General features: G+C 42.4%; 1 protein-coding gene across 3 annotated transcripts; it reads left to right on the top strand.

Annotated features, from left to right (window-relative positions):
- Window positions 1-1980: 1980 nt before the first annotated feature.
- On the top strand, window positions 1981-22075 carry ttbk2a (tau tubulin kinase 2a). 3 transcript variants are annotated; one of them, XM_082515289.1, is made up of 18 exons: window positions 1981-2322; window positions 2812-2989; window positions 3115-3435; window positions 7740-7901; window positions 8980-9127; window positions 10244-10317; window positions 11703-11843; window positions 12242-12346; window positions 12822-12887; window positions 13025-13117; window positions 13199-13324; window positions 13462-13619; window positions 13867-14074; window positions 14186-14409; window positions 14527-15073; window positions 15919-16257; window positions 17046-18013; window positions 18172-22075. In XM_082515289.1, the coding sequence occupies exons 4-18, from the start codon at window positions 7833-7835 to the stop codon at window positions 18617-18619; spliced, it is 3714 nt and encodes a 1237-aa protein (XP_082371415.1). In that variant the 5' UTR covers window positions 1981-2322; window positions 2812-2989; window positions 3115-3435; window positions 7740-7832; the 3' UTR covers window positions 18620-22075. The 3 variants fall into 3 exon arrangements, with proteins under 3 accessions (XP_082371415.1, XP_082371417.1, XP_082371416.1); XM_082515290.1 differs by lacking the exons at window positions 2812-2989; window positions 3115-3435 and having other exon boundaries at window positions 1983-2085; window positions 2170-2322; XM_082515291.1 differs by lacking the exons at window positions 2812-2989; window positions 3115-3435; window positions 15919-16257 and having other exon boundaries at window positions 18172-22074.
- Window positions 22076-23428: the final 1353 nt, after the last annotated feature.

Here is a 23428-nt window from a genome sequence, read left to right on the forward strand (position 1 = left end):
AGGATACTTATGGCTGTGGCTGATGTTTATCTGATGTTCCACAGCACTTTTGTGCGGGCTAAATTCTCAAAAATAGTGTGACAAAGAGCTTAAAGGCTTTAAAAAATACTGAGAATTCTTTGATCCCCTGACAGAAAAGAAAGAATAAATAACAAAAATAAAATGAATGAGAGTACACATTAAAAGAAAGTAAGTCAAAGTAATCATTGGAATAAACCTATAAAACTGCTGTTCAGTTACAGTGCATTGCATGATGCCAATGACTAATCTCAAATGTAATTGAATCAAAGCTGTGCAAAACAGGAAATTATTAAGACTCGGTTTCCAAACAAATTAAACCTTCAGCTGTGCTGAATATACACTGTATAACAATTGTTCCACACCAATGCACCGTAGTGGTGCAGGGAAAATAGGGTGCACAGTGTGCACAGAGCGTGCTAGATAGAATCAAACAGAAATAACTGTATTGCAATCTTGCAGTTTTTTCTGCAGATGGAGCTATATTACAGTAATCTTGCATATCTTTTCACTGGATATTTTATTTTTATGCAGATAAAATGGGATAGTCTTTTTACAAACCACATTTTCTTAGGGTTGTATTTTTAGTATTTTCATTTTTAGTATGTTATTATTTTCATATGCAATATATATATGTAAAAGTAAGGATTTAGAAACTGTGATGTAAATCTAACTCTACTGCAGTACTTTGCTGACATTAAATTTTCATTATTTATATGTGTTATGTCTGTGCCATGACTTCTGTATAACTTCATCAGTCTCTCCCATTGATGCAGATGAGTTTTGGCCCACTTTTTCTTTAAAATGTTGTCTCTGTTCATTGAGGTTTATAGGCCCTTGTTTATCTTTAGCTCTTTTAAGATCCACTAAAGCATTTAAATCAAGTTGAAGAATGCCCTTTGACTGGAAAATTGCAACACCTTGATTCTTTTCCAGCTGTTCAGTTTTAGATTTGTAGGTGGCCTTAGGGTCTTGGTGCCCAGGTCCTGTGGCTGAAAACCAAACCCATATCATAATGCTTTCACGGCTGTGCTTCATAGTTAGTATGATGTGTTGATATGCTGTGTTTGGTTTTGTGATTTATGGCCGCACATGTCCACTTTGGCCTCATCTTTCTAAAGGACATTGTTCCAGAATTCGTGTGGTTTGTTTAAATGCAATTTTGCATTCCCAAGCTGTGCTACTTAGAGAGAAGAGACTAAAGAAGATGGATTTTTTGCAATTTCCCCTATATCACACTGTGTAGCATTGTAATAACACACATCTGAGTCCTGCGGACCAGCAAAATGCCACAACCTCTGCTTTTATAGAGATGCTCACACTTGCTGATGATCATTTGATTAGCAACACCTTGCTATTACTTGCCCTCTTTAATTAGAAGTATTTTGTGTGCACTTGGCTTTTCACAGAACTCTATGCAGTCCTGTTTAAACTTTCTATTTCACATGACCGAAAGCAGAGTTTTGAGGTAACTTATTTACCCCAACTCCATTACAATTGTTTTACTATATCATCTTTCCTTTCTTTAGATTGAACTACAAGAAAATCCCGTAATCACTACATGTAAATGCAACATTTTTTGACAATATCTTTGCTGTCGCACTTTTTTCTGTTCCACTTAAATAAAAACCGTGTATCGTATGTTTTGTATTGTAAAATACACTTTTCATCACTGAGTCTTGTTGTTTGTATAGCAATGGCGTCTTTTGCTTAATGCCGCCCCCTAGTGTTATTGATAAAAAACCGTCTTTTGTGGCCGCGTTCCAAACCAAACCGATTGTATCCTTCATATTATCCTCTAACATCATTTTCTCATATCTCCTTTGTACGTCCATATACGATGACACTCCGCATACGCTTTGGGCTGGGAAAACAAACGCAGACGCGGTGACTGCGTACTGCGCGTGCGCGCAACGCTAAACCGCGGAGACGAGCTTTAAAGAGGGCCCCCTCGCGCGCGTGGCCGTGCTGTTGCGAGGGGCCGAATCGGGGCCGCGCGCGCAGGAAGGCTGCTGATCATCAGAGTTGTCACGTCACGGATCCGCAGCGACAGATAAAGATGCTGAGGTGACAGGCAGAAGGAGAAAACGGACGATCACACTCAGACATATTTCCTTCGCTCCTCCATTCGCTCTTTTATTTTATTTCCAGTCACCGACAACTCCACCACCACCTCCGCCTATGGACGCTTCGCTCGCTATGGGATTCCGCTCGTTGTCGTCCCCGCCGCCCCCAAACCAAAAGGATTTTTCGTAACCACACCCGGCTCTTCTTTGGAACAAGGGCTGGCAGCTCAGACCCGAGGTAAGGATCCAGATGATTCAGTGCCTCCTCTTTTTTTCCACCACTCTTAACACCTCCATGTTTGTCGGCGGCAGCTGCGTACATGCGTTCGGTTTGTTAACCTGCATGTTGTCAGCGCTTAAAGTCAGGCAGGATGGGCTTGCGTGGCCTGCGGGTGGCCAATGTGCGTGGACGCGCCTGAGTAAATCTGCTGTGGCAACCAAATCGCTATGCAACAGCTCTCCACAGCAAAGCCGGGGTCAGTCAATGCAGGCAAGAGAAGGGGTTTAATTTTGCAGGGCGGCGTGACACCTTTGCTGGGACTCGGCTGTAGCTTGTTATCGACACATCCCGTTGAATACGATACAGAAGGCCTCTCTGTATTTGCTTGGTCACTGTGGTATGCACTAACAATGATCAAAAAGATGCACTGGAGGCAAGTGTAGCTCTTTACGTGAATGCATCTTTGATTCCCTATATAAACACACTTTCTGGTCCCATCCTTCCCAGCTTCCCAGTCTCCTCTTGATAGAACCCATCGTTCTGGAGAGAAGTCAGTCCAGAGATTAATTTTCATCCAGCAGCAGTCTCTCCGTCCTACCACTGAACCAGGCCACTCTTGGATTAGGCAGAAGATATTCTCGTTGGATCCAGGCTTATACGCATGTATGCATAGCAAGCTTTCAGGGTCAGGTCTGATTTGTTGTTGTTGTTTTTGTGAATATTCACCATCAAATCACATTCATATTCACTCTCAAGGAGAGCTACTCTGCGGCAGAATCACTCATTGACATTTCATGATGCTTTTTGTAGCTGTAAACTTGCAGCTTCCAGCAGACCTAAAGGGCAGAGGCGATGACCAGCTGCAGTCAGCAAATGAAAATGGCACTGCACCATCGTCGCCATGGAGATGCTGGGGTCAGGAAGCGGGATGCATTATGAGGCAGGAGCTGGCTGTCATACGCGGCTTTTAATTTTGGGGTCCAAAAGCTGCTTCTGGTGGGCTTGTTGTTTTCTCTCTCGTCATTGGCGGTGTCTGGTATGGAGGAGGAGGAGGAGGAGGAGCGGAACCGTGCCCCCTCTGTAAGGCGTTAGATTAGTCACAGCGTGAGGCAGCCGGGCTGGCTTGTGCAGGTGTGTTGATTTGTGCAATATGTGTACAAGCTTATGTTTGAATGAATGCTGGTGTGTTTGTGGGTCAAAGATGGCCTCAGATGAAGCCACTATTTAAAACTTTCTTTCCCCACACCCTATTTGCATGAAATAACAACCTCCAACTTCTGACTAATTGTAAGCAAATTATCTGCTACAGCCTCTTATATGTGATAGCCAGGTGTGACCCTGAGGAAAAAACATCCTGAAGGAAAGCACAGGAACATGGGATGACCTTGAAGTTCTCACTCAGAGCACTAGTTATTCAATCACAGAGAAAGTTGCCCATCCCTTGAGGATATGAGCATTTTTGTGCAGCACGTTTGATGGCATGCTCTGTGATTTTGCATAAGCAGCAATTAGCTCAACGTTGAGAATTTACAGTTGGCTCAAAGACTTCCTGTGTTCATCGCTAATTTACCAAGAAAAATACTTTTATAGAAGTTTAGCCGGTGTGAATTAAAAATATTTCCTCTTTTGATTTACTTTTGATTCTCTTGAACCAAAGCAAGATAAAAGATTCAGGAGGTATGCTCAGGAGAGAAGAGGAGTTAGAGAGAGACAGGTGTAACAGTGAAGCTGGGGGGAGCGGAGGTAATGAAGGTGGTTGATTTTAAATACCTGGGGTCAATCTTTCAAAGCAATGGAGAATGAAGAAGAGAGTGCAAGGCAGCGTGGAGTGGGTTGGAGAGTCAGAGGCAATTTGTGACAGTAGGATGTGAAAAGGAAAGGTTTACAAGATGGTAGTGAGACCTGCTATGACGTATGGTTTGGAGTTGGTGACACTACCAAAAAGACAGGAAGCCAAGCTGGAGCTGTCAGAACTGAAAATGCTAAGATTTTAAATGGGAGTGACCAAAATGAACAAGATTAGAAATGAGTACATGAGAGGGAGAGCTCAGGTTGAACAGTTTGTAGATAAAGTTAGAGAGGCAAGGCTGACATGTGCAGAGGAGGGATAGCAGATATTCTGGGCAAAGGATGTTGATGCAGGTGCAAGGGAGGTGTAAAAGAGAAACATCACAGAGCAGCTTCATGGATGTAGTGACAGAGGACACGCAGAGGGTAGGTGTGACGGAAGAGGATGTTAGGGATCATGAGTGAGATGGAGGCAGAAGATTCACTGTGGCGAGCCCCCAAGGGAGCAGCTGAAAGAAGAAGAGTGAATGACCCAATGCTTAAAAGAACTAATGGTGAATGAATGTCAGCACTCACTCTGCTGTGTTTGGTATAGTAATTGGAAAATTCTAGCATGTGAAATGGTGACCGTGATCTCTGTTAATCCAAGCCTGCTGACAACAGAATGAGTGGCACTCCTGTAGAGCATACTCTAGTATAGTTCGACAATCGAAAATGTTTTAGTATCATTAAATATGGTTTTCAGTCATTTTTACACAATAAAAGGTAAGGATTAGGGTTAGGGTTAGCCTCAAGGCTTCTTCAGCAGTAAAACTGTGCTACATCCTAGTTCATCGCAAAACAGTACAATGTAGAGATTAGTGGCATTTTAAACTAAATCAGAGCATATATACTGAATATATGCAGTGTTATAAATGACCGCACACAAATTTCCAACCTTGCATTGTCACAAGTCTGATCACTCAAAGCCGCTTCATTGTGCTGCACTGGCCAAAACGCACAACCACTTTAATGTCATCTGATATTTTTTACACTGCGCTGTTTTTACGACATTTAGTAAGTGATTGTTGATTTCGAATTATCGCACGTGTCTTGATTTCAGTTAAGTTTTTCCATTATGAAGATATTTGGTTTGTCGTGTATTTTGTTGAGCTCTATGCATGCCATTTGTTACATGTTTGATATGTTTAACCGCCTATAAATAAAGCATAAATTAGCTTATTATTATCCTCGCTACACCAATTCATGTAAAACAAAAAAACTGAAAAGCTGTAGGAGATGTAGACACATTCATAGTAGGAAGCATATATAAATATGCAGCTGGGGTCATAATCAAGCCCCTTTTGTCCCGTGAAGGTAAACATTTTAAAATAGACTGTAGTGTTAGTGTAATGTAAGTCCATTACAGTAATTGCGAGTCATTAAAGTCAAAGTCAAAGTCAAAGTCAAAGTCAACTTTATTTGTCGATTCTGCCACATGTACAGGACATACGGAGAATAGAAATTGCGTTACTCTTCAATCCCTAGATAAATAGCAAATGAACATTTAAATATATTTAAATATAAAAGTGATTAAAAAATGCAAGTAAAATAATTAAAAAGTAAAAATTTAAATAAATACAATTTTACATATAACAAGAAAGCTATATAATATACAATATAATGGGTAAGTGACATTGAGTGTAAACCAGGCAGAGTAGTGCAAATAGGCAAATAGTGCAAATGGAGATTTAGTAGTGTACGGTAAGAGAAAGTGTAACAACAAAGTCTTATGAGGTAATGGCAGTCCAATGATCCACAAAGTGACTGGTAACTGGTGCAGGCCAGTGAGTGATTCAGAGAGTGTGTGTGTTTGTGTGTGTGTGACAGAGTTCAGTGAGACCGTGGAGGAGAGAGGGGAGAGGGGGCAGAATCGGGAGGGAGTTAAGCTTCCTGACAGCCTGATGGATGAAGCTGTCCTTCAGCCTGCTGGTCCTGGCCTGGAGACTCCGCAGTCTCCTCCCCGACGGCAGCAGCTTGAAGAAGCTTTGCATTGGGTGTGTGGGATCAGCCGCTATGCAAAGGGCTTTTTTAAAAGGGATTTGTTTGGTCCAGTTGTGTCGTTGGATCTGTGTAGCTTCAACAAAGACCACCTTACTCCTGAGCCTTAACCTTGGGTCACATTTCATGCTCATCACTTCACTGTTATCTACTCTAACCACACTTCTCCCTCTTCCCAGCCTCACTAGCATGCTGCATGATGGGATTGATTCCCTCCTTGATGCCGGGATCATGCCCTGTAACCAAATAGTGTTTTGAAGGCTCGTTGCGTAACCGTAGATGCTCGGGCGCCGTGTACAGAATGATGAATCAAAGTCGGGCTTGCTGTAAGCGAGTGTTTGAAGGCGGACTAAAGGAAGTATCTAGCGAGTGCTCTCCGGAGGAATGTTTATCTGCGACACGGATGTTGTATAATGCAGGAACATGGACTCGGTTTTTCAAAAGGAAATTCCATTTTAAAGTTGATGTGTGTTAAAGGAGTTTGGCCACATCATGTCAGCCTAATTAAATGATTGGTAACACTTTTTAACAGGTTGTATTTTATAGAGATTCTATAAATTATTATTAAGTTTATTAATAATTTTTCTATTAATGCATTAGAAGCCTTCAATTTGGCTCCTCTGGAAGGTGTTTATCCTCCAGCATGGTGCTTTTTAGACATCTAGTCCAAAAATGTTTTATTAACAAATGATTACCGTGTATATGTAGTAATACTGACACAACTAACTTTATTTAATATGAACTGTAAGTTAGAATTATTACAGAATGATTCAGTATTGTGATAAATGTGAAAAGAGTTTATCTACAGCTGGATTTGACATGAATCGTCCATCTTTTCTTTCTTTTATCTTCATTCAATTTCCCAGTTGATGCCAATTTTTCTTTCTTTTGTATCAGGCGTAGGTATTATGTAAGCTGTAGCTTCAACCTACACATTTTTGGTTTGTCACTTGATTTTGTTTTTTTTAATCATTCAATTTCTCGTGGTATAAATGAACAGAATAGAAATAACGACTGCAGATATCCATATTTCATTTGTGTGTGGAATTAAAAATAAACTTAAAACTGTCTTACACAATGAAATGAATGAATATGTAATTTCTAAGAATAGTTGGTGCTTTGTGTAAATTCAGTTATTTATAAAAATGTGAATTTTTGTGTGGTTTGTTTTTAATCAGTTCACTACTGAGTCGATTTAAATTAAGGAAATTAAACAGACTCATTACATCTGATAATACACTCATAAGATCTGCTGCTTGGCTTTCATACACAGAAGAGGGAAAATGATACTAAGATGATGAAACCTCTTTGTAATGTAATAGTTTTGCCTGTGAGTTTGTTGGGTGAGCTTGTCTAGAAGGACAGCTGCTGGCAGCAGGTGTGGCAGCTGCTGCAATGGTCACGTATCAGAAAGCTTCAGCTATTGAGGCAACGGTCGGTCTCTCAACTGAGCGGCATGCATGCTTTCTGTAGTGTTTTTAATGCCGTAAAACCCGCTGGATGTTAGCCTGAGATGCTAAAGTGCAGCTTGGTCAAATGTAAACAGATTACAGCTGATTTCCTCCTTCCGCTTCTGACTGCTTTGTTTCTCTCTTGGACTTCCGTAGGGTTCTTCATCAGATCCCAAATGCTCTGCCCAGTGTGAGGCTGCTGGTCGTGGGGGAAGCAGTGAGGGCAGCGTCCCTAGATTTGCTGACGGGATGAGTGGGGGAGCAGAGCAAACTGACATCTTGAGCGTGCTCTCCCTGGTTAAGGAACGATGGAAAGTGGTAAGCGCCGTGTTTTCCAGCTACAATAGGCAGCGTGTTTGTGCAGCCCCATCACTGCCTGTCCCGAGGTCACCCTCTGTTCCACAAACAGGATTTCTTTGTTCCTCAAACAATGCTTCCCCTGCCTATGAGCACCACCGCTTTCTTTTTAAGTGTCTCACCTGTGTTTTCGACAGTTTGGGGTCATGTCTCTCTGTCCAGGTTCTGCTGCTGCAGTACGGGTGATCCAAAAATAGCCTGTATAGCTATTTGTGGCAGTGCATTGTGCTATAGGCAGCAGCAGCAGTGCTCCCCAAAGGCCCATGTCTCTCACTGCTGTGCCAGCCTGGGCTCCATGTGAGGCTGTTGTTCCTAACTGGCTCCACTTCCTGTCATCTAAGGAGTTACATAAGAATGCTGCAGCTAATCCCACAACTTTAGCTCCAAGTGCGACAGAAAACTCTGTGCGAGCATGGAGGACAGTGAAGGGCACATCAGAGCTTAGGGGAAATTAAAGCTGTAGTAGTTGAGATACAAGATGAGCTTGAATACTACTGGTAGTTGAGAAGCAGCTAAAAGAATGAAATAAGGACGATGCTATGCACAAGTATAGGTGAACTATAAACTGAGTCATATAAATTCCTGCTGGTTAACCAGGAAAGAAATTTCCCATTTGCCAGCAGTTTTAATCAGAATCGTTTTTTTTAAAGAAAAAACTATTCAATTCAATTAATTCAATTCTATACATTCAAATAAGAACAAAAAATCTCCAACTAAGGATCAAACCAAATCGCAGTTATATCACGCCACAGAAAGGATAATAAATACTATTAAATCGCAAGGAGGTTGGTTTTAAAGTGGAATAACCCCCTGCTCACCATCAGAAAAAGCATAGGTTTAAGGCCCTTTACAGACCCAAAGGCTACATCTGTCTTTTGCATACAGTTTGTGGGCTCATGTGCCATTGTAGTATTCTTCTAGTTGACAAAACACCTAATTGTCATAAACTCTGTGAAGCCTGAAATGATCTTCACCTCTTACTTTTACTCTGTAGAAGTAGTATTTTTATATATCATATGTGCCATCATCTTTACTCCAGGTGAAGAAGATCGGGGGTGGTGGGTTTGGGGAGATCTACGAGGCGACGGACCTGATGACGCGGGTCAGCGTGGCACTGAAGGTGGAGTCGGCCCAGCAGCCCAAACAGGTGCTGAAGATGGAGGTCGCGGTGCTCAAGAAGCTCCAGGGTGAGTGCAAATGGATTCACTGATGTCACTTATTGGTACTGGCCCATCGTCTCACACGTGCAGAGTATTTATTGTTATCATCCAGCAAATGTTTAAGAGAAGAAAAAGCATTCACAATGTCTATCCTTAGCATGTTTCCTTCCAAAAATCTCCTCCTAGGAGAAAATGCTGGTATCACTTGTTAGCATCAGAGCAGGGTAGAATAAACTCTCCCTCTGAGAATAGATATAGATCTGAAAACAGTTTGGCCCAGGGTTCAGCACAATTTGCCTCAGTCCATGCTGTGGAAAAAACATCTGTGGTGGTCCTGCTTTTTAACAGAAACAACACAGCAAGTGTACGGTTGTCTGTGCTTGGACACTCCCAGGGTTAACATAAAGTTAGATCCTTTAGGGGGACTGTGTTACTTCCATTTCTCTTTCTTTTATAAAAGAAAAAAGGTCCTTCCTTCTCCCTTTTACCCACAATGCTTTTTTACCTCCCCCCTCCCAAGAAGAAAATCAATGGGCTGGGATCATGTTTGCTGTCTAATGGCTTTGGCCTGGAGCATCGTGGTCCTGTTGCTTCCTGAGGGAACCAGCATATAATTTGAGATGGGCTCAATTCCAGCCCCCCAACCATTGCTGTAGAGAGTAAATATCAACCAGCAGATATATAAAGCATAATGGAGTCAAATATAACCCACTTTCAACTTTGATGTATTTTTACCCTTAAATAACAATTTTGTAATAACAAATGATCTAAATAGTAGCATTTTTAGCACGAAGGTCTTGTCACTAACTATGCATGTAGACGCTGCTAGCTGAAGGGCTTTGGGGTGTGGCTGCAGCCAACCTGCCGGTGCAGCAATGTCCTTCCCATGCATAAACACACACACAAATGCTCAAGGCATCCATGCACACATGTCTAGACCTGGTGTCATGTGCTATATCCCATAAATCAGTAGGGAAATAATACAGTGAAGCTGCTGATGAGAGGGCACGGACATTGGATACGGTAGGGCGACTAAGTATGGGCACACACATCATTATGATTCATACAACCAGCCCTCAAATAATACAGCACGTGTAAGGTGAGAGGAAGGATCCTGAAACTCTCTTGTCCTTTTTCTCTTAGGTAAAGACCACGTGTGTCGCTTTGTGGGATGCGGCCGTAATGACCGTTTTAACTACGTGGTGATGGAGCTTCAGGTTAGTCCCAAAGGAAAAGACTCGTCTCTAAAAAGACTCTAAATGAAGCTTCTTTAAGAGTCAACTAAATCACTCACCAAGCAAGTGTCAAACATTTGCTAATTTCAGTTTGTGCAATAAAGATTTTTTGCCTTTCTGTGTTTCATATATTTGGAAATGTAAAAAATGTGGGAATTGGATTACTGGCTGTCCAAAGCATTTTAAAATCACAGAGTCAAGCTAAGTTAAAGCTCTAGAATTTATTTGAGTGGACTTTTAGACATTTTACTCAGTGATTATTTGGGAAATTAAAAAAAAATAAAGCACAACCATGCAAAGAGCAAGAATAACAACACAAACAAAGGGAAAACTAAATTAATAAGAAAAAAAACTTATAATTGAGCTAATAAACATCCTCATAGCACCTATTCTGCTTTGATCACTAGCTTGCTTCTGTTTAGCGTATTTCCAGTCATGCTGTAACTGTGTCTTGTGGTCATAGCCACCATTCAGTCAATATGTGCAATGTTTGACCATTTTGATTATTTACCCTGGCCTTGATTGGACTTTGGGCTGTTGACTTGGAGAAATCATGGTGAGCTCTTACTCAAAGTTACTGTTATATAGAAGATGGTTACATGAAACCAAAGCAAATAAACATTTTAGAAATTTCTAAAAAAATACTGCTGCATGTAAATAATTCAGCAGCTAACCTACAGTATATACAAAAAAACCAAAAAAACCAACAAATATGGCCAAAAGAACAGTAACTATTTCCACTTTAAATGCATGTAGCATTTTGCAGAATATCAGGCAGAAGCAAACTCAAGCTGCAGGCTATTGATAGACTGCATCACATGCTGTGAATTGCAGGTATAAGATTCGTTTTCCATCGACCACATGAGGCTGTGTTACCCAAGACATGATCAGAAATTATAAATGCATCCTACTTGAATTGGATAGTAGTTGGCCTTGGGGTGTTATGAACGTGTGATCTGGTTGTAATTTGTGCAACCATTCCCACAGGAATGTCAAATTTTACTGCACCGCACTGGCTCCCGACCACACCATGTGTTTAAACTGTTGTGTGCAGCTCAGTTCATGTTGTACCTCACTTTTGGCTTGTTTCCTGCCCGCTGAACACATCTGTCTATCGCCCAGGCCAAACATTTCAAACAGTAAAGCCTTTGATTTGTATGTATCTTTAAATACTTTGTTCTTTTGTTTCATCATGTTTCAAACACTGTTCACTTTGTTTAGAGCACGATGGATGGATGGATGGATGGATGGATGGATGGATGGATGATTTGATTGATTGACTTGTTGTTCATTAAAAGCCAGGTGCAATGGGGAGATTTATCAGACAACTGCCTCTATACTAATAACTCGCTTGCATGGCCCTTTAGGGTCGAAACCTGGCCGATTTGAGGAGAAGTATGCCTCGAGGAACATTCAGCATCAGCACCACCCTCCGTCTGGGGCGCCAGATCCTGGAAGCTATAGAGAGCATCCACTCTGTTGGCTTCCTGCATCGTGACATCAAACCGGTGTGTAGCAGGGAGTTGGGTGCAGGACATTCTTTGATTGCACATATGTCCCTACAGTATATTCAAGGCAGATAAGTAATATAAATATAGTCATATTTTTATTTCTATTGTCAGCATTGGACTCTGCCACTGACATCATTTTTTTGTAACTGGCTGCTAACATTGCTGCTGATTCAGTAGTTTGCTTTTTGCTTGCAGTAAGTCGGCTCAGCGTCAGTGTTGGCTAGATTCCTAAAACTAACAAAATGTAAATATTGTTTATCATCTGAGGTGCTGTCTTAAATTATATTCCCTTACTGGAAGACATTTCTTATTCATATATGGATATACTGTAAATAGAAATGACATTTTATTGCACATAGATTTCACTCTTTTTCAACTTCCTGTTTCTGCTACAGTCCAATTTTGCCATGGGTCGCTTCCCCAGCACCTGTCGTACCTGCTACATGCTGGACTTTGGTTTAGCTCGCCAGTTCACCAACTCTTGCCAGGAGGTCCGACCTGTAAGTGTATTCTCTGTTATGGCTTATATACTGAATCTGAAGGAGCAGTATGTAGGATTTAGTGACATCTAGCTTTTAAACTGAGGAGTGGAACTATATGAAAGTCCTATTTTAGCTCTATTTTAACTTGCACATTTAAGAACAGGGACCTTTCCACTGATAAAGGTTCTGCTCTGTTTACTGAGTTTTTGTGTAGCTTATTGTTTTGGTCTGTTGTAAATCCACAATGGAGACAAAGTTAACAAGTAACTTTTGAATATAATGCATGTTTTGCAGCTATAAAGACAGATACTTTTGTAGTTTCGTGTAGAGTATTGAAATTCAAACCAATTCTTATCTTGTTCTCCAAATCTCTGTTTGTAACAGGAAGCAAATTAAAAGTTTATGTCTAAAAATCTTGTTTGAAACTAACCATAAACAAGTTAGATATCATCAGCATCACCATTTAATGACTATGCCTGTCTTTATTTGTCAGCCCCGTCCAGTCGCAGGGTTTAGGGGAACAGTGCGATATGCATCTGTCAATGCGCACAAGAATAAGGTCAGTATCTGCCAAGTATGTGATAGAGGTTTTGTTTCATCTGTGATGCTGTCCTGCATGCGTCTTCCTCTTCTTTTCTTTTTTGACAGTCAAACATTATCCAATCCTGTTAACTCAGAGTTGTTTTCATTCTGCAGGAGATGGGACGTCACGATGACCTGTGGTCTCTCTTCTACATGTTGGTGGAGTTCTTGGTCGGTCAGTTGCCGTGGAGGAAGATCAAGGATAAAGTGAGGGCACTGAAAAAAATGAGCTCTGTCCTGGTGGCTCCAAATGATGACATATAATTGATGTGTGTTTGTATATTTTAGGAACATGTGGGAAAGCTGAAAGAGACTTATGATCATCGTCTGATGCTCAAACATCTACCGGCAGAGTTTGGTGTGTTCTTGGATCACATCTCCAGCCTTGACTACTTTACCAAACCTGACTACCAGGTATGATTTACATTCAATAAAGAGGGAAGGTTTTCCTGTATCATAACCTGAGCAAATCGCTCAGGTTTTGGAGTGCATGTATATTTTCTGCTTCTATCATGATGAATTGATGATTATATATTTTTGTGTTGTTGCAGCTGTTGATGTCAGTGTTTGACAATAGTATGAAAACCTACAATGTCGTGGAAAATGACCCCTATGACTGGGAGCGGACCACTACTGATGGCACGCTGACGATTAGTGCCAGTACCACGACACCTCAACATCACACTCGCCTCACTCCAGCACACATGGGGTATGTTTGAAATATATACATGTATAAGTACAGAACATGTTTTATGGTGTCTATTTTCAGTAACTTCATGTATGGCTGAAATTTCTCTTGGGTCCATTTAAAAATAAATAAATAAATAAATAAATAAATATAAATATAAATATAAATATATATATATATATATATATATATATATATATATATATATATATATATATATATTATATCTTCAGAGACATTGAAATGTGTGCACCTTTTCTTGTTACAGTATGGCAAATGCGTCCCTGATCCCTGGCGATCTGCTGAGAGAAAATACAGATGAGGTTCTGCAGGATGAGCAGCTCAGCGACGTGGAGAACAACCCTGCTCCAGAGCGTCTGCCGGGCTCTCCCCTCCACCCGCACCGGAACCAGGAGACTGACGTCTGGGAGGAGCTGGATCGCAACCGTAACCGCATCAGGACAGCTGTCTGGAAGGTAAAAGCCACAGGGAATTCAAAGAAAATATAAGAAATGAACTTCACCTGCTTCTTTGGCATTTAAGTTACTTTTTAAAAAAACAAAACAAAAAAACACTGTCTCCCACAGACGGCAGCGGAGGAGGAACACTGCAACAACCAGGGCAACCAAGGGCACCAGAGCCCCTATGCTGGTCCAAGCCTGGGTTCCCCTGTCAAACTGCACTCTGAGGTGGTGGCTTCAGACCGTGATGGCCCTCTGCTCAGGAAGCTCCGCAACATCCACAGCTTCGAGCTGGAGAGGAGGTTTGGCCTGGAGTCCAAGCCCAGCCCAGAGCGCTTCGTGGATGCCTGGTAAGTCTACTAAGCAACCAATACTTGTACTGCACGGTAATACTTACTTTCTTATCTAAATTCACCTTTAGGTAGACCAGAAGGTTGATTGTTTGCATTTGTCTTGTATATGTTCAGTTCAGCAAAGCAGCAGCTAGGCACTCAACAACAGGAGAAGGAATCTGACAGAGCTGCTATCATCCCAGTAACTCAGGCTCAAACTGTAATTGCCGGGGAGCGTCCTGATAGGGTTTGGCACTATGATGAAGAGTTCCTATCTGGTTCTCCTAAGCCAGCTTCCCCTGGATCGTTAGAGCAGGGAGAGGGGGCAGCCAGCAGTGGGGGATTTGTGGCTCTCAATTTGAGCTCTGGGAGGCAGGACTTTGACTCAAGGGAGTGGGTAATGGTGGAGCGACCCAGCGGGTCCCCAGGAGTCAAGGCTACCACCAGCCCTTCGGAGGAGGATGAGGAGCCAGAGGTGCTACAACCAGATGGACAGGATCCTGGATGGGAAAAGGGCAGCCAGAGCCCTAGATCGGGGAAAGCCAAACAAGAAAGCACGGCCTCTTCCAAAGGAAGTGTAAAAATGGACAAGTTGGAGCTTAGTGTGGGCCCTGCAGGGCCCTTGCCCCCAATCACTCCAACCAGCCCGGCTGAAGCTCTGGCTGAAGGAGTCCTCACACAGGTAAGCACTTTCATTTGAATACCATATCATAACATGGCATACATAATCCTGACTATAGTCAGCATTTTACAAGGTTAAAAAGCTGCACAGAGTCAGAGTTCTAGGTATAGAACGTAAATGCTAATATCATTCAACAGAGTGTCACCAGCTGCATCTTGCTGTGGTTTGAAGCTAAATGTTACTGCTTTATGTCTGCTCGCTTCTTCACTTGTGTGTATTTGTTAGAAAAAGATAGTTGTGACACAACTCAGAGCTTTTTATCAGATCACAGCATGGGAGAAAGAGGTCTTATGGCTTTGATTTACTTTAATTTGTAATCAATCTAATTATTTATTTGCAGGCATTTGGGTTAAGTGGTTGCTTTTTTCCTTTTTTGCTTCTCAAATCAAACTTTTTATTTCCAAAATATGTTTTGATTTGCTTACCTTAAACTACTTTCTTGCTACTTACCTATTCATAACATCCCAGTAGTCTATATCTTCCATTTCCATATTGCTGCTCTGTCTCTGAGCTTAACTTTGACTGATTTTAACATGTAAGAGAACAGACCTGCTGTCTATCCCCTGACTTCCTCTGCAGTCCGAACTTCTATATCCAGATTGCAAACATAAACTGCCATAACAAAAACTCCCTGACTGGTCTCCATCTTTCTTCATCAGTGTATGCAAAAATTTTATAACTTCTTTAATTGATCCCTTCATCACTTAAAGCTCTGCATCCTGCTCCCCGCTAGCGCAGCCTGCTTGTCCCACCTCACAGTACTTCCACTATACTTCCTCAGTCCCTCACAAATCTCACAACCCCTCCTCTCTCCACCTCCCACTTCTTTCCCTCCCATCTCTTAGCTCCCTACCTCTCCTCCATCTCTGCCCGAGGAGATTGCGGTCCGGACATCCAGCCCCATCCCTCTGCGCTCTCCCAGTCCTCACACCCTCCTGACCACCTTGTCGGACCCACTGCACCAACGTCAGCTGCCGGCCCTGAGGCGCAGCCAGTCCGCCGACCAGCAGCCGCAAGAACGCCCCTCCTCTTCCTCCTCCTACCACGCCTCCCTACCTCTGCCACCAAACCCCACCCCCAGCACCTGCTCACCCAGTCGCAGGAAATTGCCAGCCATCCCTGCGGGTGCTGCCAACACCAAGTTTCCCTCAGTCATTCGCATCACCCGTGCCCAGCTTCAGCAGGTGATGAGCCCATCACAGTCCTGTAAAAAGAGCCCTCCATTCAGCTCCCTCTACATCAGTAGCATTACACCCGCTGTCAACATTTTTGTTCTTTTTTTGTTTTCATTTAAGTTGCTGGTTTTGGCTTCTTTTCTTCATTTGGCTTGCTTATTGTGTTGCTGTCAGGCAGCTCTCTCCAGAAACCATAAGGGGCATTGTGCAGGCCAGACAGAGCATGGGTCAGATGTGTCCTTGTGTCTGGACATGTGTTCTTGTGATCTGGATAGGGTTTGTGTGTTTGTCTGATTGTGGCATGTGTGTTTGGAATGTCGAGTCATGACTACAGGTTGCATGGTCTCTTTTGTTTCAGATCGTCTTTGTCCTCTCTATCTTTCTCTTTCTCTCTCTCTCCCTGTATTTGTTCCTCACCCTCTCTTCGCTGAAGCCCCCTGCGAAGTTGCGTGAACGTTTCCTGTCCTACTTGCTGGTTTAGTACTCACAGCTTGACTGACACTGCCATAGCACTTGTGTGTTTCGGTCTGATAATGGTAGCTATGGTATTGCATGCTGTTGCCAAACTAATCACCATTTATTACCACATTTTGTAAAATTGTTCAGTGTTCACACATCTGCAACAGGCTCTTGCTGCAGATCTACAGCACAACTCGCCATGTTGTAGTCTATCAGCAACAGACCTTTGACAATTTAGAATATTACTGCCATTTTTTTAGTCTTTTCTTTTTCTTAAATAATACCTGTGTCTTTTTCTCTTCCCTCCCATGTCTCCACCTCTTCCCTCCCCACTCCAGTTAACGGCTCAGCGTCCTTCTGGGCTTTCCTCCCAGTCAGGTTCAGACAGTGCTCCACAGTGTCTCCTGCTGGAGAGGCATGGCGAAGCTGAAGCAGAAGCTCAGCAGGTTCAGGAGCGTACAGTGGACATCAGCTCCCCGCAGGACCATGTGGCCTCCCATCCAGGGTCACCAGTAGACCCCCTGGCTGAGATGCTGGTTAATGGAGACAGCCGCACCAAAGCTCAAAGCCCTGTGCCAAGCCGCATGTCTTCCCCGCGCTGCCCTCGTTCACCGTGCTCGCCTCCTCCATGCTCGGCATCTTCCCATCGCTCTCCTCGCAGCCCCTTGTTTGCCAATGGCCGTCTTTCCCCTCCTGTTAACAACCAAAGGGATTTAAGTATTGGAACTTTCCTCAAGCTTAAAGACAATGAGAATGACTCTATCCCCACTCCCTGTGTCACAGAGCCTCAGTTGAAGGGGGAAGACCCTAGAGAAGTCAACCTGACCCCAGAACAGATCACTAGCCCAGCCTCCTCCACCCCGCTGGCTGCCCCCCGTAAAGACCCTAGCCGCAGGCAAAGTCGAATCCCTGTGCTGGAGCCCTCGGCCCTCCTGGAGCTCCCTCCACCAGGATCCGCCAAGGAAAAGCTCTTACAGAAGAAAGCCAGCCACCAAGGCCAGGTCCCCTCACCCACTGCCTCGCCATCCCTCTCTGATAGGCGTGGCCCAATGGTAGCCTCCCTCACTAGAGATCCACTGTCCTCCACCTCTGACCGCTCTCAGGATGAGGACTCTCTTATGGGCTCCCGTTCTGACCGCCAGGGAGACGACGCTCCGTCTCTCTCCTCCTCCTCTAGCCCGCTGTCCCGCAAGAGCAGGATCCCTCGTCCCGTTCAGGCAGCTTCTTCTGCTGAGCAACTGGCTGCTCAATTCATGCCACGTCCACCTCCTGGAAAACCACCGTGTCGCCCCACAGTGGAGGGCAGGTAAGTTGTTGCCTTGCATCTTTTACTTTCATTAAGATACTATAAAGATATTTTCTCTTTTATTTATTTAATTTAATAATTTATGCCAAGAAACTTGATTTATCTCCATTTGAGCTTTGCTGTAAAATATCACTCGCTGTTTTTCATGTTTCACTCAGGCTTAGACGTTACCGCATCCGAGCTGGCAGCACCAGTGACTCAGAACTGCTGACGTGTATTGCTCAGCTAATGCATGGCTCCCGTGGCTCCCCCCTTCACCACCGCTCCTCTGCCCAGCACGGGGGCTCCAGGATGGGCATCTGCAGCCTGACGAGCTCTCCGCACCACCACCGCAGCTCGAGCGCCTCCCCCCGCAGTTCCTCCTCCCTGCAGCGCTCGGTCAGCTCCTCGCCCTCTCGCCACGAGCACCGTGGCGGCGGAGGAGGGGGCTGCTTTGGCCGCAGCCGCTCACCCCCTAGCTTCTCCGGCTCGCCGCCTCCCCGCCGCTTCTACCACCACCACCAGGATACATGCTGTAGTCGGCAGGCGCGCACCAGCCCGTTCCACCTGTCTAGAGGAAAAGGCTGCAGCAAAGAGAGCAAGTGCTCCAGCAAACTGAGTAGATAGACCCCACCAGGTTGAGTTGCTATAGCAGAGAAGTTGTAATAGGACAGACATCAGCCAGTGAGTCTTCCTGTATAATCAGTAAAATAGTCTGAACTTTACTCCTCTCACAGTTTGTCAGTGTTCTCTTCGCTCCTTCTGTTTTTTGCATAGGCTTTGTCATTCAGTATGTGTCCAGCTTTTAAATACCACCCCAGTGATTGTAGTTTTGCACTAAGGCTGCCGGACTCCTGGAAAACATATTTTAAAAAAGACTTTTATTAATCTTTGTGGCACAAGCCGGGATATCCAGAAATTTTAGTCCAACCCCCAAAAATGCTGCCTTTCCCAAAACTCTGAGGACATTAAATACTTGTTCACAAGCTGAATGACGATGCATGACTAGCAGACTGAACTTGAATTGGTGGAGTGTGTCCTTTATGATAATTTACCAAACAGGCAATGTTGTGTCAGGGTCTTCTTTTCATTTTTACAATCAATGCTGTAGTTTAAACCGTTCATGCAGCGCTGTAACACATAAATCAGAAGTTAGTTGGACCAGTGGGCACATATATAAAAGTCTCCGGATTATTGAACTTTGATTTGTCCTGCACCGCAATATATTAGAACTTATTTATCCCCAGCACTAATGCATTTGAATCATACTGATGGGATTTGCGACTTTAATTATTGGCCGGAGGGCCTAACTCAGATCAGGCAGGGTATAACGTTTTCTTTCTGATAAATGTGAATGCATAATAGGCAGAATTTGTGTATTTATTGAGATATTTATTTTGATGCTTAGCAATGCTTACGACTCCTATCCTCTCGCGTGCGATCGTTAAAGTGTGGTTTTTGTGTCACGTGCATTCGTTTTTAAAATGAGGGGATCGCTCAAAGCGACCCTTTATACAATCAGTCATGTAAAGCATGTGAGGACTCACACCTTTTTGTGCCTACTGTGTTGCTGAGAGGGAATCTGAAATGTCACACTGGAATGAAGGAATTAGAGGTTAGACTTGTGATGTTTTAGTAGCAGTAGTAAGTTTAAACGACTCAAGGTGCACTGATGTTCGTCGTAGCGCGTGCCTTGGCACTTCGGGCAGCTTGAAGATTCACTTTGGTGTGTTTGTAATTAGCGGAGGAAGATAAAAACAACAAAAAAACCAAGAGCCAAAAAACAGACTTGTGCCAGCGGTTATAAGACAACCCTTTTCATTCATTTATGTAGAAAAGGTAGCAACACAAATGTTTGTTAATCAAACATAATTTGAGCAGCAGTTTACTTAAGGACAAAGTAGCTATTATTTGTAACAGGAAATATTAGCTGTCCTGTCTACATACCAGGCCAGTGTTTGAGATAAAACTCTGAACAAATGTGAATTTCAGACCTCAAAAAAAAGAATTTTGTCAAATGTTATTGAAAACGGAGGCCATATGTACATATTTCTCACACCAAAACGATGCTCCATGCCTCCACGTGCGAGAATGTTTTTTTTTTTTCCGTTCCCGTTTCTCCCGCACCGGAGAATGTCTTTTATATAACGACATACAGTATACGTTCTGTGCACAAGGTAAAGAAGCCAGAGTGTTGTTTGTGTTCAGTTTTTAGTCAGGATTCCTCACTGAAGCTCTCCTCCACAACCTATTCCCACTCCTCTGCTTGTAAGATACTGTAAAATAACTTCAGCTTCCTTCCAGTGCTTCTCTTTGCATGCTCAACAGAGAAAACCCCCCAAATCGACTACTGAGTAAAAAGCCGCATAACACTCATCATTATATAGCATTTACCACATTGGCCATTTCCTGTTAGGTGAATCTCTAAATCTTCTCTGGCTCATATTAAAAACTTGCTTTCTTACCTGATGTTAGTTTTCTGCACCGACCTGGGATGATTCTATCATTGCATATAATTGTAGTGACATGCAAAAATAAAAGGAGAACAGACTTTCCTGCATTTTACAGTCTTGCATTGTACTCACGAGCTGAAGCCTGATGGTAGTCACAGTCACAAACCACATCGCCAAATATTTTGATATACTTTGCAGTTTGAGTTGAGATGAGAGCGTCTTATTTCTGTCGATATTAAACAATGCTGTTTCGTCTGACTCATGTAGATTTCGCAGGTACCTACGCTAGCCTCACAGAGCAGCTATGATGACTCATCCTGAAGGCAGACATCGTTCAGTCAGTCAGCCGCCTTAATGTCTCTTCTCTGCCCCTCTGTGCATAGCGAGGGATGACTGAGCCTTGTCTGTGTTGGAGATCATTCCAGTATTAGGCCAAGCCAAGCCTTTCTCTCTCTCTCTCTATTATCTCACGGTCTATAAATGGCATGTGCTACCATGCAAACCCTCGCCACTGAAATCAGTGCTGAAAGACTTCTGTGTCAGAGCCGGAGCGCTCCACTGTGAGAATGTGTGGACCATTTACTGATCGACTGGTTGAAATTGGAGAATTTCAGGGTGCCGTATTCAAGGTGTGTTTGCAGTGTGATAGCTGTATGCTTTCAAATGGCTGTGCAATTTATACATCGCCAGCGAGCAGTCTTTGAATTCCCCCTCTTTCAAGGCTTCGAAGTTCAGAACGCTGTTGTGCAGACTTTTAATATATACCTGTAAAATATTGAAAGTAGTATTTAAATAATATCATTATCGTACAAATATGACATATATCCTAACGGGCTTCAATGAAAGGGAAGGACAGACACTAAACAGTGTGCTGCTGATTTTAAAAGATAATCAGATTTCTTATCATGGGTTTTAATATTATTATCTCACAAGTGGTGTGTAGTCGTAGGATTAGTGTTACCTTCCAGATGAGATTTTTCTTTGTCACTTTTAACAGTGGCTCGCTATTAGAAAGTGTCATATTTATAGTAGCTTGTTGGGGGTTTTTTGTGGTTACACAAAGCCACAGACCAACAGAATAAAGCCAGCTGTTTTGTTTTATTTTGAAAGGTGAGATGGAAACTAATAAAAGCTTTGGTGTGCACTTGTACACTTCTCATGTCATGATATTGAATTGCTTATAAATACTTGACAGAAATTATTTATTGTGACTTTTGCTAATTTGCCCATCTGTCATTTTCACTTGAGTTGTTGGGATTTTTTTCAATGGTTGATATTTTTGTGTTGTAATGTATGTCGTTGTTTTGAAATGTAACTGTACAGTCTCAAGGAAAGAATGTAACAAGCGGGAGTTTTGCATTGTATATACCTGTAATTATTTATGTTAATTCTATTATTTGTATCATATCAATGCCTTGTACAGTGTTTTGTTTCTTTTTGTTTTCAAATTATTTTGTATTTTATTTTTATAAACTGGTTACAAATAAAATACTCATTCCGCATGCAGAAAGAATTTTGTGACAGATTCCTGTTTATAATCCTGAAATGTTGGACACTGAGCAAGGATACGCATATTAAAATTGCTAATTTATAAAGTGCTTCTTTTTAATTGAAATAAAACCACTGGGCATTCAAGCTGTTGTTTTTTTGAAAAAGACAAAAAAAAAAAAGCATCCAACAAAACATAAAAAAGTAACTGAGTTAATAACATTTTACTTGCTTGTGCTTTTAAGGTTACATTGAAAATTAAAAACAAGTAAAAAGGGTTTATTCATTGTTTTGTTTTTCTAAATGGAAATGTGGAATTAGTCCCAAAATTAAACAAAATATATCACAATTTTTGAAGATTGCATTCAAAGTCAGCAATGCTGTGTGTATCTTAATACAATATGATTTAGACTCAATCATTAAATAAATAAATAAATATATATATATATAGCTATAGACACCCCTATAGGAACATAAAAAATACACTACCAGTCAAAGGTTTGGACACATTCTCAATGTTTTTTCTTTATTCTCACGACTGTTTACATTGTAGATTCTCACTGAAGCCATCGAAACTGTTAATGAACACACAAGCAATTATGTAATAAACAAAAAAGTGTGAAATAGCTCAAAACATTTTTATATGTTTCGTCATGATTCTTCAAAACAGCCACCCTTTGCTTTGATTACTGCTTTGCACACTCTTGGCATTCTCTCGATGAGCTTCATGAGGTAGTCACTTGAAATGTTCCCAGAGATGCTGAGCACTTGTTGGCCCTTTTGGCTTCATTCTGCGGTCCATCTCATCCCAAACCATCTCGCCTGGGTTTAAGTCAGGTGACTGTGGAGGCCATGCCATCTGGTGCAGCACTCCATCACTCTCCTTGTTGGTCAAATAGCCCTTACAGCCTTGAGGTTTGTTTGGGGTCATTGTCCTGTTGAAAAATAAATGATGGTCCAACTAAAAGCAAATAGGATGGGATGGGATGACATGTCGCTTCAGGATGCTGTGGCAGCCATGCTGGTCCAGTGTTCCTTCAGTTTTGAATAAATCCCCAAAAGTGTCATCAGCAAAGCACCCCCACACCATCACACCTCCTCCTCCATGCTTCACGGTGTGAACCAGTTGTCAAATAAGGGCTGTCAGCTGTGTACCAACCTGACTTCTGCACAATACAACTGATGGTCCCAACCCCATTAAGAAGGCAAGAAATTCCACAAATGAACCCTGTCAAGGCACACCTGTGAAGTGAAAACCATTTCAGGTGACTACATCATGAAGCTCATTGAGAGAAGGTGGTCAACAAAGCAAGTGGTGGCAACTTTGAGGAATCTAAAATATAAAACATATTTAGAGTTTTTAGCATTTTTGTTTTGCTACATAATTCCATATATTTGATGTCTTCAGTGTGTATATACAATGTAGAAAGTAGTAAAAATAAAGAAAAATGAGAAGGTGTGTCCAGAATTTTGACTGGTAGTGTAGGTGTAGCGA

This window comes from Aulonocara stuartgranti (assembly GCF_965226115.1).
Source record: "Aulonocara stuartgranti genome assembly, chromosome: 19".
Lineage (NCBI taxonomy): Eukaryota > Metazoa > Chordata > Actinopteri > Cichliformes > Cichlidae > Aulonocara > Aulonocara stuartgranti.

Coding starts and splice junctions, on each gene's coding strand:
- ttbk2a (XM_082515289.1), top strand. CDS start 7,833: ATGAGTGGGGGAGCAGAGCAAACTGACATCTTGAGCGTGCTCTCCCTG. Junction 13,620..13,866: donor CTCACTCCAGCACACATGGG/GTATGTTTGAAA, acceptor TTCTTGTTACAG/TATGGCAAATGCGTCCCTGA. Junction 14,075..14,185: donor TCAGGACAGCTGTCTGGAAG/GTAAAAGCCACA, acceptor TGTCTCCCACAG/ACGGCAGCGGAGGAGGAACA.